General features: G+C 44.7%; 1 protein-coding gene across 1 annotated transcript in view; it reads right to left on the reverse strand.

Annotated features, from left to right (window-relative positions):
- Positions 1–2,085: 2,085 nt before the first annotated feature.
- The window catches only part of LOC132822823 (embryonic polyadenylate-binding protein-like), a 45,384-nt gene continuing 26,570 nt past the window's right edge, over positions 2,086–20,899 (reverse strand). The window contains exons 7-15 of the mRNA XM_060836181.1: positions 20,397–20,492; positions 16,528–16,800; positions 12,767–12,857; positions 10,752–10,877; positions 9,611–9,735; positions 8,473–8,560; positions 5,268–5,398; positions 2,992–3,073; positions 2,086–2,220 (exon numbers count right to left, since the gene is read on the reverse strand). Of these exons, the coding sequence (XP_060692164.1) occupies positions 2,996–3,073; positions 5,268–5,398; positions 8,473–8,560; positions 9,611–9,735; positions 10,752–10,877; positions 12,767–12,857; positions 16,528–16,800; positions 20,397–20,492 (1,008 nt within the window). The 3' untranslated portion in view covers positions 2,086–2,220; positions 2,992–2,995. The remainder of the gene's footprint in view (positions 2,221–2,991; positions 3,074–5,267; positions 5,399–8,472; positions 8,561–9,610; positions 9,736–10,751; positions 10,878–12,766; positions 12,858–16,527; positions 16,801–20,396; positions 20,493–20,899) is intronic.

Consider the following 20,899-nt stretch of genomic DNA (forward strand, 5'->3'; position numbering starts at 1 on the left):
TTTTTTTTCCATCTTGTTAATGGAGATATTACCACAATCTGACCTTGCCTACCATGAAAACATAACTGCAGATATATTAAACACAAACAAAACACTAGCTCAACAGCCTGGGGTCAAGGTCCACTGGAACACACTCTCGACATGTTTCATGGGAAGTTTGAGTTGGTGTTCTCCTCAAACCATGAGGTGGTTGCAGAGGAGATTTCATCAGGCTGTTGCCTGGGATAGAACAGTTCAGTCATGGAGAGAGAGGTGCTGGATAAGCTCAGGTGGTTTTCTTTGGAGCAGAGAAGGTTGAGGGCTGTGAATAGAACACCCAGTAGCAAGGGGTCATTGATGAAAGAGACAAAGACAGGACCAGGTCAGAAAATATGGTTTAGGTTTCTTTTAGAGAGAAGCAATATTAAAAATAAATGAGCTATGTTATTAGTTTAAAGGTCTCAGACATTGACTGAAGAAAAACCTGTGAATGCAGAAGTCTGCCCAAAAATAAACCAAGTCCAACCATTGTAATTGATCAAGGAACTGGAGGTTTCAGTATCAGTAAAGTTAGTGAAGTTGACTTTATTTTCTGATATTTGTAATATGTCAGTTCCAAATAATCCTGGAATATGTGAATATAGTTGGCCATTTTTTCCTTTTGAATTAGGAATAGAGTCAAAGTCATAGCACAGAAACAGATCCTTCGGTCTGATTCATCCATGCCAACCAGATATCCCACCCTACTCTAGTCCCACCTGCCAGCACCTGGACCATTCCTATTCATATACCCATCCAGATGCCTTTTAAAGGTTGCAATTATACCAGCCTCCACCACTTCCTCTGGCAGCTCATTCCATACATGTACTACCCTCTGTGAAAGTGTTGCCCCTCAGGTCTCTTTCGTATCTTTCCCCTCTCACCCTAAACCTATGCCCTCTAGTTCTGGACTCCCCCCACCCCAGGGAAAAGATTTTGTCTATTTATCCTATCCATGTCCTCATGATTTTATAAACTTCTATTAGGTCACCCCTCAGCCTCCGACGCTCCAGGGAAAACAGCCCCAGCCTGTTCAGCCTCTCCCTGTTGCTCAAATCCTCCAACCATGGCAACATCCTTGTAAATCTTTTCTGAACCCTTTCAAGTTTCACAACATCTTTTCAATAAGAAGGAGACCAGAATTGCATGCAATATTCCAACAGTGGCCTAACCAATGTCCTGTACAGTTGCATCATGATCTCCCAACCCTGTACTCAATACTCTGAACAATAATGGAAAGCATATCAAATGCCTTCTTCACTGTCCTATCTACCTGTGACTCCACTTTCAAGGAGCTACGAACCTGCACTCCAAGGTCTCATTGTTCAGCAACACTCCTGAGGACCTTACCATTAAGCGTATAAGTCCTGCTAAGGTTTGCTTTCCCAAAATGCAACACTTCACATTTATCTAAATTAAACACCATCTGCCATTTCTTGGCCCATCTGAACAAGATCCTGTTGTAATCTGAGGTAGCCTTCTTTGCTGTCCACTACACCTCCAATTTTGGTGTTATCTGCAAACTTACTAACTGTACCTCTTATGCTCGCATCCAAATCATTTATATGAATGACAAGAAGTGGAACCCAGCACCAATCCTGTGGCACTCCACTGGTCACAGGCCTCCATTCTGAAAAACAATCCTCCTCCACCACCCTCTGTCTTCTCCCTTTGAGCCAGTTCTGTATCCAAATGGCTAGTTCTTCCCTGTGTTCCATGGGCTCTAGCCTTGTTCACCAGCCTAGAAATCTTCAATATTTTATCAACAGTACTTGTCAGCCTCTATTGAATATGTTCAGTGACTGATCTCAATGAAAAACAAATTGCTTAAACTAAAACATGACCACGAAGCTAATTTCCTCTGGGATTGTACTTGTCCAGTATCACCAGCAGCTAGTATTACACCCAAATCCTCCAACATCTTAACATTTCAAGGAAGTTGTTTGTTAAGGGAACAACAAAAGATTCAAAGACAGAGGCAGCCACAATCCAGTTTCAGTGTTCTTTAATACAGCCCAAGACAAACCGAATACAGGACAGGACACAAAAGCCAAATATCAGAGCACAATGGAATGTGAGTGGAGAACATTATCTCCAGGGCACATCAGATCCTTATTCAGTTTGATCCCCACCTAAAGTTTAATCACGCGACCAAATTATCTTTGCTTCGTGAAAGTTTGCTTGTTGCTGCTCAAGTCCGGCCTGCAAGAAACAGGAAACTCATTAATCAACCACTTCAACCACGTGTATAACAGTAGAGGAGTCAAACCGGAAAGCTATGTTTCACTCCTGCCAACCCCCGGAACTACTGCTGGCCGCCATTTGCCTTGCAGCTTGTTCTCAGGATGTGTTGGATGTCAAGCTGCATCTGCCACTCGACCATGAGGGGCAGGAGTCTCAGTCCCAGACCGGGTAAGGACCCCAGGTTTCCCTGAAGAGCATTAGTGAACCAGTTGGATTTGTTTTATGACAATCTGACAGCTTCCATAGTCAAATTCAATTTTGGTCTCAACATGGGCAGAGAAACAACAGGGAAAGATTAAAAGATAGTAGGAAGACACCAGAAGTGAAAAAAATTATTCCCATCAGGAAAGACTGGGTCTAGCTTTTCAAAGAAAAATGACTGAAGTTTGACGTAAGAATTAATAGGGTTCAATAAGAGACATAGAAGAGATGATTCCTCATTGTAAGAGAAAGTCCAAAACCAGAAAGAGAGGAGGGGACAGGGGTCGGAGGTGGGGGGGGGGGAGGGGGGTGTAATTGGGAATCAGAAGGAAGGTCCTTGCCCAAAAAGTGACTTAGAGTGTGGCTTTGGTTGGAGAGAGTAGAACGGAGGTAGCCGAGAGAAGGATTGATCAACAATAGGGAGAAAGGGAGAGGACGCGCCTGTTATTGTGCTGGAAATAGACTAGTGTAACAAACACAAGCCAAAACCTCTCGTGCTTTACCATGGTGGTGAACTGTGGACATCACCTTTTCAGGCAGCTGTGCTCCCTTTCTTCGGCACCGTATCTTTAGCTTGATGAGCCTGAAGCACAGCAACAGCTTCCTCCACCTGGAAGAACCCGAAAAACAATGGAATCTTCAGGCTGCAGCTGCTCCCCCCTCACCAATTCTTCCATAGGACATGGGCCTCACTGGCAAGGCCTGCATTTGTCCCACACCCAGTGCCCTTGAACAGAGTGGCTTGCTTGGCCACTTCAGAGAAACATGTTAAGGGAATGAATTCTACTCATGAGGGAGTGGTGTCTGCTGAAATATGGAAAAACCTATCAGGCCAGAATGTCTTAGCTTATGAGAAGAACAAGCCTGCATCTACATAGCACCTTTCACAATCCCAGGACATCCTAAAGTGATTTACTGTCATTGACAGAAGTAGAGTCACTAATTTCTGCATTGCTAGCTCCTACAAGCAGGATTGCAATGATGATCAGATCATCTGTTTCCATAATACCTGTTGAAAAGTAACTAGTGGCCAGGAAGGAATAATCTCCTTTTTGAAATTGCGAGACAAGATCTTTAATGTCCACCTAAGAGTTCAGATGGAGATTTCAGGTTAACATTCTAACTGTATGACGACATGTCTGACAGTGCAGCACCCCGTCACGATACACAAATCAAAATCCTCATGCGGGACATGAACCCGTAGCCACCTGAAACCAAAGACAAAACTATCGAGCTGAAACAAACCAGGAGCTGGAAGCAGCTCAGCAGGTCTGGCAGCATCTGCAGAGAGAGAGAACCAGGTTAGTGTGGAGTCTGGTGTGGCTCAACCCGCTGTCACTCATCAGTAGCTGTGCTTTCAGCTTTCCAAGGCCCAAATCCAAATAATTCCTTCTGAAAAGTCCTTCCCCTTTTTTGAAACTTCTTTGTCCATGTATGTGGTTACCTGTCCCGATCTTCTCGTGTGGCTCAGTGTCACTTTCATTAATAATGCTCCCATGAAGCACCTTCGGGTGTTTTACTTTTGCAAAGTCTCTGTATAAACATGGCTTTTTTTTAAAGCAGGTTGTGAAATGGATAGTGTTTCTAGAAGATTACACCAGATGGGCAAGCTAATGTTTTTGCAGATTGTTACAATTAGTCAGGATTCTGAAATAGCAGCATCTGGGTGGTGTACGGCCACCTGAGGAATTAGGTAAAGGTTTTGTTTCACATTATCTCCGAACAGACAGTACCTCTGACAGTGCAACACTGGGAAGCACCAGCCTAGACTTTGCAATCAAGTCTCTAGATTGGGATTTGAACTCTCCACCTTCTGACTAGGAGCAGCACTGGTGTTTCTCTCCACAGCTGACTGTCAGTGTACGCTGATACAGAAACAAGCAAATCTACAGAGAAACTTGACAAAATCTGATGGAAAGCCCAGAATATCATGGGATTCTTTACGATAAGACAACTTTCAAAATTTGAGCTCCCAACACGTTGCACGTAAATCTGAGGTTTGTACAATGGAAAGCGGGAGTTCAGCTGGTCTTCAGTACATGGAGAAATTCCTGTATTAAAAAACAACCTTCATACACCCCCTTATAACAACCAGGATCTCCATTTCGTCCATTCAGTCCCTCAAACTCGTTCAGCTGCTTTAATGAGATCATGGCTGATCTGTGGCCCAACTCCAAATACTTGCCTTTGGTCCATGTCTCTTAATACCTCAGCTCAAGAAAACTTTACCTCAGATATAAAACTAACTCATCCAGCATCCACTGCCTAATTTGGAAGAGAGTTCCAAACATGTACCATCTTTTGTGTAAAAAGTGCTTCTTAATATCTCTCCTTCCATCCTTTTTTTTCCCTTAACCACATCCAATTTTCTTTTTAAGAAAGTAATTAAGGAACACAGTGGACCCCCACCCGGTACCTGCAGTGGCAGGGGGGGGGAGATGCAAAAGATGTTCCATGACCTACCATGGAAGCCCGAAACTGTGGATAGGAGCGAATCCATTCATTTCAATAGGAAATGTACCTTCCCAGCAGCCCCAGGGTCCTGGAAGGTTCCCATAACATGTTCAGCCTGTGGTAAACCACGGCTAACAAACTGTGGAAAACAATTCCACAGGTATGAGGGTCACCCTGTATTACAGAGGTTTATGGGGGACAATCTGAAGCCATCTATTATTAAGCACTTGAATATGGATTGTGGAATATTCCAAATATCAGAGACAAGAACTGAGCACAGAAGTACTGAATCAACATCTAATACCTGTTATGAACATACAGTTCCCCAACAGAAACACACACACTCCTACCTTGGAGCGAAGGGACTCTCGTGATTCTAACATGTGGAGGAGTTCGGAGTTATCAATCTCCAGCAGCATTCCTGTAATTTTGCCAACCAGTGTTGGATGCATTTCCTGGATCAGCGGATACAGGCGCTCACCTGAACAAAAAAAAACAAAAGCTGAATCTTCTCCAGGTAACAAACAGCTCCAATTCAACAGAATGGCCTGGAAATCCTCAGGAGAAAGTGAGCACTCCAGAAACTGGAGATCAGAGTCAAAAAACCATGTGGTGCTGGAAAAAGCACAGCCGGTCAGGCAGTATCCGAGGAGAAGAGGCGATATTTTGAGCATAAGCTTGTGCTCAAGACATGGACTCTCCTGCTCCTTGGATGCTGTCTGACCGGCTGTGCTTTTCCAGCAACACATGGTTTTGTGACTCTGGGAAATACTCAGCAGTCTGGCAGAATCTGTCAATGAGACAAGTGGTCAGTGCCAGGCAGCCTTCAGCCAACTTCGTCCATGCCAACCATGTTTCCTAAACTGAATTAGTCCCATTTATCTGTATATGGCCATATTCCTCTAAACCTTTCCTGTCCAAATGTCTTTCAAATTGTTGTAATTGCACTTACCACTACCACTTCCTCTGGCAGCTCATTCCGTACACACCAACCTCTTACATGAAGTTGCCATCCCTTGGGCCCTTTATATCTTTCTCCTCTCACCCTGTACCTATGCCTTCTAGTTTTGGACTGCCCGATCCTGGGGAAAAGACATTGGCTATTTATGCCTATGATTTTATAAACCTCTACGGTCACCCCTCAGCCTCCTACAGTCCAAGGAAAGAAGACCCACAGCCTCTCCTTATATCTCAAACTCTACAGTCTTGGGAAAATCTTTGTAACACCCTTTACAGGTTAATAACATCCTTCCTGTAGCAGGGCGACTTCTGTATGACGTATTCCAAGCATGGCCTTACCATTGTCTTGAAGGGCTTATGCTCGAAACGTCGAATTCTCTATTCCTGAGATGCTGCCTGGCCTGCTGTGCTTTGACCAGCAACACATTTGCAGTTGTGATCTCCAGCATCTGCAGACCTCATTTTTTACTTACCATTGTCTTGTACAGCCAGAGCATGGCGTCCCAACTCCTGTACATAATGCTCTGACTGAGGAAGGCAAGCGTGCCAAACGCATTCTTCATCACTGTCTACCCGTAACGTCACTTTCAAGGAACTATATAACTGCAGCCCTAGGTCTCTCTGCTCAACAATACTCCTCCAGGCCTCTACCATTAACTGTATAAGTACTGCCCTGGTTTATCTTACCAAAATGCAACACCTCGTTTATCTGAATTACACCCCATCTGCCATTCCTTCACCCACTGGCCCAGTTGATCAAGATCCTGTTTATACTCTCTGAAAACCTTCTTCACTGTCCATTATATTACCAATTTTTGGCGTCATCTGCAAACTCACTCTTTCTACAGTTCCCATCCAAACAGCTAACATAAATGACAAACAACAGTGAACCCAGCACTGATCCTTGTGGCACACCACTGGTCATTTTAAAGTTCCTCAAAAAGAACCAGCAATTCAAAACTTACGCCGAATTTTATTTTTGAAGAATCTTTAATATATTGTTGTGCTTCTGTTCGCCGAGCTGGGAATTTGTGTTGCCGATGTTTCGTCCCCTGTCTAGGTGACATCCTGTGAAGCACTTTGTGATCTTTCCTCCGGCATTTGTAGAAGTGCTTCACAGGAGGCTCCCAAGCACTGAGGATGTCACTTAGACAGGGGACAAAACGTCTGCAACACAAATTCCCAGTTCGGCGAACAGAACCACAACAACGAGCACCCGGGGCACAAATCTTTTCACAAACTTTGATCTTTAATATGTTCTAAACTAAGAATGACCAGCTGAAAGCATCACCAATAAAATTCAACCTGAAGACGAGAAATCAGTATTACAAAACGTGAAGTTATACACCAAACTTGACACACTTCAGCATCATTAACAGAAACAAAGCTCGCCACATGCTTTAGCGGGCAGACAGGGAAGGAAGGAGTTCCCTGGCCGAGGAACCTAGACGCAGGAGACAGGATGGCAGATGTTGGAAACCAGAGTCAAAAAACACAAAGCTGGAAAGGCACAGCAGGTCACAACATCCAAGGAGCAGGAATTTCAATGTTTCGGTCCAAAATCAGCCTGAAACACTGACTTTCCTGCTCCTCGGATGCTGTCTGACCTGCTGTGCTTTTTCCCAGCTTCACATCTACTGAAACTAGACACAGACTCAGATCAAAGGGGAGTCCTTTCAGGCAGAAACTCAAAATATCCAAGGGTGATGAATCTTTGGAATTTACTGTGATCTTTGGAAGCTCAGTGATTATGTTCAAGATAGAGAATGATAGGTTTTGGGATGCTGATTGAAAAGTGGGGATGATGGAGTTAAGCAAGAAGATTTTGCTGAATGGTGGAGCGGGTTTGAAAGGGGGTGTCCAATGACGACCCCTGCTCAGATTTATCCTGGGAGAGTTGTTGAATCTGAAGTCTATTGTGAGCTGAACCAGGAGATAATGCTCCTCAGCTCTCAACCCACTAAGGAGGAGGGATCTTAACTCGCATAGTAACAAAGTGCTCATTCAGTCCTGAAAACATTGCTATGATTCACAGTGGGGACAGCCAGTGGTACAAATACTGGTGTCAATGAATTTCAATGCAGCCTCCAAAAAATCAGAGACTGCAAACCCCACCAAGAGCAAGGAGACTACATGTGATCAGCCTGTATTGCTAACAAAACAAAGCTTTTCACTATGCCTTGGTACACGTGACAATAAATTCAATTCAATATGAAGCATTGTTTACTCTGGTAAAACTCTTACAACAAGCTGCATTGATCTAGTACAAATTACACTGTAAAACATCCCAAAGTAGTTTACAGAAGTGTATATCAGACAAACGTACGACTGAGTCAAAAGCATTGGGGGGGGGGGGGGGGGGGGGGGGGGGTTGCGGCTAATATTCCAGCCTGGCCAATGGCGGGCAAAAGGTTTTAGGAGGGAGGGAGGGAGAAGGGGTGAGGTTGGAATGGGTTTCAGAGCACAGGTAGCTGGGGACTGTCCTGGTCAAGGGTGGGTTGAGAGACTGAAGTCATGAGTGTAGGCGGGTTACAAACACAGCTGTTGATTCTGTGTCGGGCGGGGGAGGGGGGGGTGGATTTCTCTCAAACATACCCAGCATCTGTTTCTGTTCCTGCGGTTGTGCAGCAGCCAACATTGAGGCACTGAGGGGCATCTGACCATGAACAGCTGGCTCAGGCACCTACACATCACCGTGAAAAGAAAGACACAATCACATGAGCAAACCCAATCACTGGTCAGGTCAAAGTCAACCCAAGCACAAAACCCAAAATTAGCATGTCCCAGTAAAACGGAGTAGCAGGTGGTCATTCTGTCCTCTGATTAAATCACAATGACAGAATCACGTTCTTGCCTTTGCTTTGTAACCCCTTCAAAAGGTCAACCCATCTCTGCCTTAAACTTCAATCACCACCCAGCATCTGTAGCTTGGGGAGAGAGAACATTCCAGATTCCTGCTACCAAGAGACAATACCCTTCCTGGTATCATCACTTGATGGCCAGTGTTCCTATATTCTTCAGTTCCATCCCTCACCCACTCCCAACATTCTATGACCCAGTATTCCTGCAGGAATCCTACCAAACTCTTAAGCAACCACACATTGGAAACTGAGGCAGGCAATGCTTGGAAAGGTGTTTAGCAACATTTCTCATGAGAAAGCTCAGAGTCACTATTGTATTAATAGTGATAAAAGAATGAATGAGAGTTTCAAATGTTCTATAGCTCCCATTGCTGAAGTAAACACAGTTTTATTGACTTTTCTTTGTTAACTAAAAGCTTGGAGAACGAAAGGCCGCCTTTTTGAAATATCACAGATTCTTAGTAGGCTAACAGGGTCAATGTGAAAAAGTCTGCTCTCGTGGGAGTGTCTCAGATTAGAGACACTGAGGGTACGGAGGTACACATGTAAGACAGAGGTGAGGAGGAATTTCTCTCAAGAGGGCAGTGAATCTGTGGAACGTTACTGTCGAGGCTGGGCTGCTGAGTATATTCAAGACTGAGGCAGATTTTTTAATCACTGAAGGCAATCAAAGGTTACGGGCAGAAGGCAGGCAAGTGGAGTTGAGGATAAGCCAATCAGCCACGATCTCATTGAATGGCAGAGCAGGCTCCATGGACAACTTCTGCTCTTACGTCTCACGAGAAAGAAAAATCCAACAAACATGGCAATAATCTGCAAATTACATTGGGACATTGTCACTCAACATTTCATGGAGTATCTGTGGTCAGTACCTGTTGAGCACCAGGAGGGTGCTGTGTGTTACAGACTCCAGATGTATATTTATACTGGGGCAGCACTCGCACCATCGGTCCTGAAAGAGCAGTACGAGGTCCCGCTGTCTGAGTCCCTATAGTGGCTGGAAGGTGTGAGCAAAGGATAATAAAAAGGGTTTAAAAAGCACACAGACAGATAGTTAACATCATTCAATCACAACAGCTCCTCTGCACTACAATGGGCTCCAACATTAATCCAATTTCACTAAAACCAGGAATAAAAAGGCAGCACAGATAGATAGTATAGGGGGTCAGGCTAAAGGATGAGTTAACAAGAGGCCAAGTGATGTAACAGGGGCAGTCAGGCCATTTGGCCCATCAGGTCTGCTGCTCAGGCCTTGTTTATCAATCAAAGAACGAGAGCTCAACTACATGATTATTTGAGAATATGATTTTAGCTACTGGAAAATAAACACCAACTGGTTCACCAATGTCCTTTTTGAGATGGAAACTTACTGTTCTTACCTGGCCTGGTCTGGCCTATGTGACTTCAGTCCCACATTAACACAGTCTTAACTGCTGTCTGAAATATAGCCATCAGTTCAAAGCAACATGAATAAAAATCGGTTTAAAAACCAGACCAAATTGCTTCAGATTTTCAATTCTTTAAACGAAAAAAAAGTGTGTATTTGTCATAAAGATCACCATTTTAAGATTTGTTTTGTTTAGCTCACAAAGATGAAAACTCTGACGCTGAAGATCGTGTGATCTTTCAGAGGCAATGGTTTGAATACAAGTGCCACCTTACATTTGTATAGCACCTGGACCAGGTAAAATGCTTCATCAATGCAGGATTGACATTGAACCATATACAGAGTTATTAGGACAGATGCTCAAAAGCTTGCACAAAGTTGAGTGCATCCTTTAAAAAAAGCAGAGATAGCTTTGGAGTGTGAATTCCAGAGCGAGAGCATTAGCTGCTGAAGTCACAGTCACCAACAGGACTGCTCAAGATGAGCAATGGGGGTGGGGGAAGAATGCTAAAGAGCCAGATTTATAAAGCACCTTCTGACAGTGAAGCCAAACCAGGAGTTGTTTGCCCCCTCCATGGAGGTTGGTCTTTCTGTAGAAACCGGGTTACCCTCAACAGCTTACTCACCCACTCTCTGCATGTTGGATGGGAGCTGGGGAACCTGGGTAGATGCTTGGCGGACGGTACTGATCGCTGTGGCTACTCTTCGGGGTGCGGTCCCTCTCACTGAGGGGAGCATGCTGTGGTAGGGGGCTGGAAACAAGAGAAAAAAAAATCCACACCATCTCGGTTGAGTTTAGAATCACAAACAAAGCCAAGCAGATCTTAGCATGCAAGGAACCAAACCAAAATGCACTTAACATTGACCAATCCTGACGCTGTCAAACCCACCAGCTATCTCACCCACAACTGCACAGGACAAAAGAGACGGAGGAAAATTCCTCTCAAACAAGGTTCTATTTCTGTTTTCCATTGACAAGACAAAACACAGGACGGGAAACGCAGACAGATTTCTTTCTGGACGATCCTGTAAAGCACTTCAACACCTCACTCCTTAATCTTCACAAGCATCAAACTTGGAGTTGCAAGATAATAATGGAGTTGCTGACCTATCAAAGTAATCAATTACCAAGATCAAACTGACAGCACGTTCTAAACCCAGCGTCTTTACCACTTCAAGATGGGCAAGGGCAGCAGATACATGAGGATACCACCTCTTACATATCCCCCTCCAAGCCAGTCACCATCCTGACTTGGAAATATATCACTGTTCCTTCACTGTCACTGGATCAATATCCTGGAATTCCCTCCCAAAGGGCATTGTGGGTCAACCCACAGCACATGGACTGCAGCGGTTCAAGGTGGTAGCTCACCTCCTCCTTCCCAAGGGAAAATTATTGTTGCAGAATGGGACTGAGAAGAAATTAGTGCATTGCTATAACTTAGTTGTAAAATTAGCTATTATAAAAACAGCAAAGTTGAACCCTGCAACTTGCGTGGCAATATTTCAGCCTCTGAGTCTAAAAGGTAACAGGGTGAAGTTCACATGGAGCCCAGACAGCAGGATCCGAGCAAGGGATGGCCATTCACTGTCGGTGCATGCTTTTGGTAGAAATGTATTGGTGTTAGCTTTCACCTCACCCCAAGATATCTGGTTAGTATTGGGTTACAAATTAAGTAGAATCTGTTCCTACAGAAGAGGAACTTTAGTCCTTTCCTAATACTGCTGTAGACGTCCCCACTACACCACGGTCCAAGATTGAAATCAATCACCATCTTCTCAAAAAGCACTAGAGACAGACAACAAATACGAACCTCTAACCAGTGACATCATCCTAAGAACAAAGACCACAATCTCTGGGATGTAAACTGCGTGAAAAATGGATGGCCTTTCATTGAATTTCATTTATCTTTCTGTCAAAGTACACCCAATTATTATTATAATTTCCAAAGGTTTAAGAAAGTCAAAAAAGTGCAGACATAAGAGACAGGGGGGAAATAAAGAGGAAGTGATCAGGAAAAACATGCAGTCAGATTATATGGTAAAGACTGCCCTCTATTGATCATCTTATGACCAATTCAACAGCTGGATAAAACCAAAGAGTCTCAGAAACATACAGCACGGAAACAAACCCTTCAGTCCAAATTGACCATTTTCCCAAACTGAACCAGTCCCACCAGCCTGCACTTGGCCCACATCCCTGCTAACCTCACATTCACGTACTTGTCCAAATGTCTCAAAACATTGTAATTGTACCTGCATCCATCACTTCCTCAGGAAGTTCATTCCACACACGTGGTCTTTTTTCAAAATCTTTCTCCTCTCACCTTAAAACTAAGCCTCAAAATCCTCAACCCTAGGGAAAAGACACCTGCCATTCCACATTATCTATACGCCTCATGATTTTGTAAACCTTGAAGTCATCCCTCAGCCTCCCACAATCCAGTGAACATGGTCCCAGTATTTCTTAATAATCCAAACTCTTTTGAACGAGCTCCTGAGAAAGTAACCACAGCATTTTTAGTTTGGGGGTTTGATCGATGGTGTTTTTTTTTCCTGTAATTCTTTAACATTGCAGAAGGGGGTGAGGATTTACCAGGAGGAGGCACCTTCCTGGTAAAATGAGGAAGCCTTCACTTACTTGGAGGCCTGATGGGTTGGCCTGTCCAACGTTGAGAAGGTCGCATTGGGGTCACGGGAGACGTGGCATAATATGGAGTTCGGTTTTGAATCTGTGAAGATCAAAACAATCAATCAGCACCAAACCCTCCAAATTCCCAACAGTCCAATAAAACACAACACATCCCCAGTTACAGTAAAATAAAGTGTTCTATCAGTCTTCACTTTACACAACCATAAAATGGAAGTGTAAAAGCTTAGAATTCTGTACAGTAATCAGTTAGACTCACTGTCTAAGGTGGGACATCAATAGGTCAGCTTGTACAATACTGGGGAGCGATGGGATCAGATCGTCATCGAACTTGTCAATGACATCAGTCTGACCTGTCGCATCAAACTGTACAATTAAATATATTCATTTCAAAATATTACTGTTTTTCTCGCTGATCAGCTTTTCTCAAGTTTGAGGAAAGACAGGAATGTTTAAGACAGCAAAGGATGAGTTAGATTAGATTAGACTTAACAGTGTGGAAACAGGCCCTTCGGCCCAACAAGTCCACACCGACCCGCCGAAGCGCAACCCACCCATGCCCCTACATTTTACCCAACACTACGGGCAATTTAGCATGGCCAATTCACCTGACCCGCACATCTTTGGACTGTGGGAGGAAACCGGAGCACCCGGAGGAAACCCACGCAGACACGGGGAGAACGTGCAAACTCCACACAGTCTGTCGCCCGAGTCGGGAATTGAACCCGGGTCTCAGGCGCTGTGAGGCAGCAGTGCTAACCACTGTGCCACCGTGCTGCCCCAAGTGGTACAGTTCAAGGTTTGTGCAAAGATTTGTAGCTCGGGTGCTCGTTGTTGTGGTTCTGTTCGCCGAGCTGGAAGTTTTTGTTGCAAACGTTTCGTCCCCTAGCTAAGCGACATCATCAGTGCTCTGGAGCCTCCTGCGAAACGCTTCTTTGATGTTTCTTCCGGTATTTATAGTGGTCTGTCCTTGCCGCTTCCAGGTGTCAGTTTCAGCTTTTAGTGGTACAGTATTACTACTGTTGTAGGATTGTGAGGTGACAAAGGGACCAAGTCATCATAGAACTACAGAACCCCTACAGCATAGAAGCAGGCCATTCAGCCCAGCGAGTCCAACAGCATCTCACCTAGACCCCCCCTCACCCCCAGTAATATATTTCCCATGGCCAATCCACCTAGCCTGCAGATCTTTGGACTGTGGGAGGAAACCCACAGTGACACAGGGAGAATGTGCAATCTCCACACAGACAGTTGCCTATGGCAGACTGAAGTTTCAGGGATGAGGGGAACACAGAAAGCCAGCTGCCATTGGCGAATGGGAAAATGATCAGGCCGCGTTTCGGATGAGTGGACCTCAGGCAGTGGAGATGACTGGCCGACGGAAGGCAACTTTAGTCTGAAGATAACTGAATGAGGGTTTCAGCAGCAATGAGTCGAGACAGTGGCTGGAAACAGATGTGCCCAAGGTGGGAGTCAGCACTCTGTAGGATGTCCAACCAAGGGTTTGTGAACGATCTGTTCTGTCAGACACAGAGGGGTGGAACGGTGATGGGATATCAAGGCGATGGCTGTAGTCTTCTGAATAATTAAGAGGGCAATGGTTCATCTAAGATGGGATGCCAGACAGGCAATCTAGCAGCAGGGGAGGTAGGGCTGGGTATTGTCAGTTAACACAAAGGTTGTTGGATGTTGAGCTGAAGGTAGTTGAGGAGTAGGAGAAAGGATTTTCTTTTTAAAGAAAAAGGTATGCCAAGGTGATTTGCAAGGCTGGAAAGAGAAGCAAATGGGGAGGGGCATGGGAGGAGCCATGTGAGGGCAGTTTGATTGCTTTAGCCAAGAGGAAAGGCATTGGACAAAGGCCAAAGAGAACAGAGCAAGTCAAGGGTAGATGATGCACTGAAAATACCACTGATGGAGTTTCAGGGAATGCAAGATATTAGAGTGCAAACAGAAAGCCCACACACCATTTACTCTAGGAGAGAGTGAGGACTACAGAGTCAAGGAGATCAGAGTAGAGTAGAGATTGTGGTGCTGGAAAAGCACAGCAGGTCAGGCAGCACCTGAGCAGGAGAATCAACATTTCAAGTGTAAGCCCTTCATTAGGGATGAGACTTGGGAGCTGGGTGCTGAGAGATAAATAGGAGGGGGTGGGGCTGGGGGGTAGGTAGCTGGGAATGCGATAAATGAAGGTGATAGGTCAGAGAGGAGGGTGGAGCAGATTGGTGGTAAGATAGGACAGGTCAAAAGGGCAGTGCTGAGTTGGAAGGTTGATCTGGGATAAGATGGAGGGAGGGGAATGAGGAAACTAGTGAAATCCACATTGATCCCACGTGGTTGGAGGGTCCCAAGGCAGAAGATGACGTGTTCTTCCTCCAGGCGTCGGGTGGCAAGGGTCCAGCGATGGAGGCGAAAAGGAGCCTTCCAAATCCATCGGAGATTTACCTGCATTTCCACACGTCATTTACTGTATCTGTTACTCCCGATGCAGTCTCAACACTGGGGAGACAGGACGCCAACTTGCGGAACTCTTCAGAGAAGATCTCGGGGACACATGGCCGACAACCCCACCATCCCATGGCCGAAGACTTTAAACACTCCCCCTACCCCTCCCAAGGATATGCAGGTCCTAGGCTGCCTCCATCACCAGACCCTTACCATCTGGTGGTGGGGGGGGGGGGGGGGTAAGAACACCTTATCTTCTGCCTTAGGACCTTCCAACCACATGGGATCAATCCAGATTCCTCAATTCCTCCACCCCCACCCCCACCCCCAACCTTATTCCAGATCTAACCTCCCAACTCAGCACCGTCCTCTGGACCTGACCTCCCTGTCCATTTTCCTTCCCACCTATCCGCTGCACTTTCCTCCCTGACCTATTCCCATTACCCCCCACCTTCATCCATCACACTCCCAGCTACTTTCACCCCCCAGCCCCAGCCCCACCCCCCCCCCCCCCCCCCCCTCCCCTCCCATTTATGTTGCAGCCTTCTTGGTCCACAAACCTCATTCCTGATGAAGGGCTTATGCCCAAAACATTCATTCTCCTGCTCCTTGGATGCTGCCTGACCTGCTGTGCTTTTCCTGCACCACATTCTCGACCCCCCCACCCCATTTACTCTAGGTAAGGAGCAAGCACTGATCTGGAAGTTTCCACACCTGTTTCTGTAAGTCTGTCTGGCACAGCTTTGCAGGAACAGAGGTGAAACAGAGATAAACTCCCTCATCACAGTGGGGCTGTCACAGCTCAACATTGAAACATATTTGAAATCTTGCGTCACTCATTGTTAAAACATGTACAGCTCTGCTGTAAGCTGGAGGCCAGGGGCATGAGAAATATCTGTTTCTCAATTAACTCTCAGGACATGGGAATCAATAACTCTGCACTGGCTACCCTTCATTCACTGTCCTGGGATGGCTACAAGCCTTCATCCTTCAATCGGACAGTCCACTCAAATACCTGCCCTCTAAAGTAGCCACTTGTTGAGTGACGGAGACATGACTAGAGTTACTTATACACCCAGATGTCAGATCTCCGATCTCCTTCACCAGAAACCAAATTTGTTTTTTTAGGACAATCCCAACACTTACATCGTCAGAAACAAATGCTTCATTTCTCAACTGAATTTAAAAGCTCATGATGGGAATCCCTGAATCATCAGTCCAGTTTCCACATCAGCTGCAACACCAGACTCAGTACTGCATCCTTTCAAGAATGTTGCCATAGGCCAGCAGCATGTCCTTAATTGCTTTACCTGTGGCACAGTTGGCATGAAGTACCCAGAGTGTGCCAGGTGTTGAAATGAGCCGAGCAAGGGGTTGGGCAGAGCTCTCATGTTTGCCAGTCGCTGCATGTACTGGTTTGTCAAGTGTGCTTTGCGTTCCTCCTTGCGCTGAGCCAAGGCCACGTACAGGGGCTTGGTGCTGACAATCCGCCCGTTCATCTCGGTGACAGCTTTCGTTGCTTCTTCGGGTGAGGAAAAACAGACAAACCCAAAGCCTTTGCTGTGACCTCCCTCAGTCATCACCTTGAAACAAAAGAAAATCAAATATAGCACGAGTCAGACATCTCAGCAAACACAGTGACACAAATGGCTCCACATCAATCATAAGCAACTCAGCATTACTGAACACGTCCAGTCTAGAAAGCTCAGGGGCTCTTCAAGATACATAGTGAATGGCAAAGCCTCGAAGTGCACTGGTTTTTATATAACTCTTCAGAGCTTCCATGGCACGGACAGCTGCCTCCTTGCTATAAAAAAAACTCACTGGATTTGCATAACAATTTCCCATTAAAATGATACCAAAAAGGCAAGTCTAGCAAGTGTGTGTGTAAGGACCTTTCGACAGTTAATAAAAAGCCAAATAAATTTCTCCCATCTCCTTAGTTATAGTTTAAATTAGAACTTCATGCGGCAAATTTGGCAACATCTAAAAGTTTAAGATTTTTTCTACATTTGTCTGTTTTTCCCCTCTTTGCCCCTAATCTAATTGACCAGATTTCTTTTCCCTCACTCAGCCTGTACTGCGCTGTAACGTTCTAGGTTCTATGATCACTGGACATGAACAGATTTCACACAACAGATGCTGCCAGATCGCCTGAGCTTTTCCAGCAATTTCTGTTTTGTTTCTGATTTCCAGCACCTTGTTTAGGTTTTTGACTATATTGTGAAATTGGTTCAAACTCAGAATCTGATGCAGAGGTGGAAGAGAGACTTTAAGTAAGGTTTGCTGCACCAAGTTTAGTAAAATACAGAAAGGATTTCTTATTAAAGGATTAACTTACTGAGAGAGAAGGAACACATTAGTGATTGACTTTAAATTGCAGTAAATTAGAAAATCATTTTTCAAGTAGCTATCATTGATTAAATTGAGAAACACCAGGAACAACGGAAAACCAGGGCCAATGCAATAACACAGCGCAAGGAATCAAATGAAAATAACTATATCCCTTGCATCAACTTGGAAGGTATGACAGCACAGCTTAGCCAAGTGGAACATGGGGCACAACAGATTCTTATTGATGTCCTTGATGTCAGCATGGACAGGAAGTATTGGCAGCTGCAGAATCAAAGGGGAGACAATGGTCTGGGATTACCGCTGCATTGTTAATCCAGAGAGCTGGTAATGTATTGGGGACCTGGTTCAAACCCCAGCAGATGGTAGAATTTGTATTCAATAAATATCTGGAACTAAGTTGAATGATGGACTTTGTCAATTGCCAGAAAAACTCATCTGGGAGGGAAACTGCCATCCTTACCTGGTCTGGCCAACATATGGTTCCAGATCCACAGCAACATGGTTGACTCTTAACTGCCCTCTGGGTAATTAGGGATGGGCAGCAAGTGCTGGCCTGGCCAGAGATACCCTCACCCCATAAATGAATTCTTAAAAAAAAACACATAAGCCCTGGGTTTCAGAGCTCAAGTAGTGGCTGGAGTCTCTGTGGCACATCCACAAGATGAAGAGTTATATAAGTCATATTGTCAAAGAGGTGGTCACAATGGAAAGGGAATGGGTTACCACCAGCCAGGAAGGTGGGACAGGAGTAGCAAGCACTTGCTCACAAAAATCTATCTTCCAAAACAGAAAACTGAAGGTACAGACAGTTTGTGGCAACACGAGCCGCTGAGCTATACCAGAGGGAGGACAATGAGCAAGAGATCGGTTAAACAGGGGAACAGACTGGTGGTTTGGAGCCTGTGGACTGGACTCCAGGGTAGTGCATTGTCTCCAGGATAGTGTATTGTCTCTGATGCCAGGGTCAACATCTCAGATCAGCTGCAGGAAATGCTCCTGTGGGGAGGGTGAACAGATGGGAGATTCGGGTCTACATTAATGCCCTCCATTGAGGAAGGGGAATGCAGTTCTGCAATCAGCATTGACAGAGCTAGGTTGAAAATTAAAAAGCAGGGACCTTAAATCTCTGGATTACTCCTGGTATCATGCAGAAGAGTATGGAATCAGCAGGCAAAGGCACAGGAGGGTGGGGCCGGAAAGGGGACCTTAGATTCCTGGGACTGCTGCTGAGGGAGATACCATCTTGTAGGGCATTTTGCTGGTGCTATTGAAAGGCTTTTAAACTAACTTGGCAGAAGCATTGGAGCCAAAAGAGAATATTAGAGCAGCTTTTCTAATTTACAGAAACTTAAACATTCGCCAGGATTCACAAAATGCTTGGAGAGACAGGTAGCTCTAGCATAGAAAATAGTAAATTAATCCATAAAGTCAGAGTAGGGGAGAAAGTATCAACATTAAATCAGGGTTACACTGCACAAATGTCAATGCAGAGGGATTCAGAAGGGGCATGGACTGACTAACGTGCAAGGATTTGGGGGAAGGGGAGGGAGGGGAACTTTTGTGATACTTATTTGGAGAGCTGAATGCAGACAATGAGCCAAAACGACCCCTTTCTGATTACACCCCTCTGGGATTTTTCAAATTACACAGCTGGCAGTCTTCCTGAACCTAGCTTTATACACCAGATTCAATTGTTCAGCTTATCAAATGTAGGATCTAAACACTCCATCTTTCTGCTGCTTATCAGGCAGCAACGGCACTGTACAATCATCCTGTTCAATAAAAATAAAAAAGGTTATTCTTTTCAAGAGCATCACAACACAAAATCTAAGAATAACTTTGTCTATCCTCAACTTGCTTCAGGTTAAGAATCACTCCAGCTCCTCCCTCCAATTATTACTGAACCTCCAACTGGGTCACTACTTTCGGCACTACTGTGGGTTTTGTGATGTAGACTGAAATTAATCTTTAAAAAAATAAAGTTTGGATTTTGAAGTAGGGCCATGAGGGTTTTTCTGCCTGTCAGAAGGAATTAATAGTTAAATGGAATACATTTCAGTGGCCATGGTGAATTTCTTCAACACCAAATCGCTTTTGTTTTCTGAACTAATAGGCTTTTATTTAACTAGGGAAGGTTTATGGCCAGCTAGGCAAACTATTGTGCTTCAAGGTTTTGATTAGAAATTTTTTTACCTTTTTAAATATAGAAAAAAGCTCAGGGAAAACACCCAGAGAGTGGGAGAGGAAGAACATTTCAGTTGGACTTTCAGAAAGGGAGAAAACGTTAGACACATTAACACTGGATGACTTTAGAATAAGGAGCAGTGACAGATCTGGACCAGAAACATTTCATCACATCTTGAAGATGATTTGAAGCAGAGAACATTTCAGATCAGGTGTATAACTCCAGGAAGAAGCCATCAGATTTTCCTGACCAGAAATTAAAATCAAAATGAACCCATTGAGATGTTAGAAAAAGGAGTTTCCTGGTGAGAGCACGGTGCTTGGGTGCTTTTGGCTATCACACCAGGGTGGGGTTTGGGATCTGTAACAATGCTGTGAAAGATTATTGGGACTACATTACACCACGTTTCAAAACCTTTTTAAAACTGGTGTTGTAAAGTGACAGTCTGGTTATTCCATGCTATCTCAATTCCTTTTTGCCAAACATACTTGTTTTATTGTTGGAAAAAAACTGCAATATTGCATGCTTATATTTCAGTGAGGGAACCACCTTGCTAGAACCAAAACATAATCTACCAGGCCAGGCCTTGCCCCATAACAACATCACCTGCGATCATCGTGGGAAATTCCAGACTCATACCTTTGCACTGGTGATCGTTCCATATGGAGAGAATTCCTTCCTCAAACACTCATCATCAATCCCATCATCCAGATTCTTCACATATAAGTTCACTCCCTGTAAAACAAGAACCTTCAGAATCCAGACCTTGGGAAGGAAGCAGACAGGAACAAAGTGGGATTGAATTTGGGATCAAACTAACTGCATTCGGTCTAATCGCTCAGGAATTACCTTGACCTCACCAACATTTCCTCTTCATTTTTCTGTGGGATATGAAGGGCTTATGCTCGAAACGTCGAATTCTCTATTCCTGAGATGCTGCCTGGCCTGCTGTGCTTTGACCAGCAACACATTTTCAGCTATGGGCTAGGGAGACAAGAATTTATTGCTCACCCACAAATGCCCTTCAATGCTGGGCCATTTCAGAGACCAGTTAAAGAGTCACTCATTCTTTTTTAGTAAATTTATTTTTTCAAGGGATGTGGGTGTCACTGGCTGGGCCAGTATTTATTGCCTGTCCCGAG

The sequence above is a fragment of the Hemiscyllium ocellatum genome, chromosome 15 (genome assembly GCF_020745735.1).
Source record: "Hemiscyllium ocellatum isolate sHemOce1 chromosome 15, sHemOce1.pat.X.cur, whole genome shotgun sequence".
Classification (NCBI taxonomy): Eukaryota; Metazoa; Chordata; class Chondrichthyes; order Orectolobiformes; family Hemiscylliidae; genus Hemiscyllium; species Hemiscyllium ocellatum.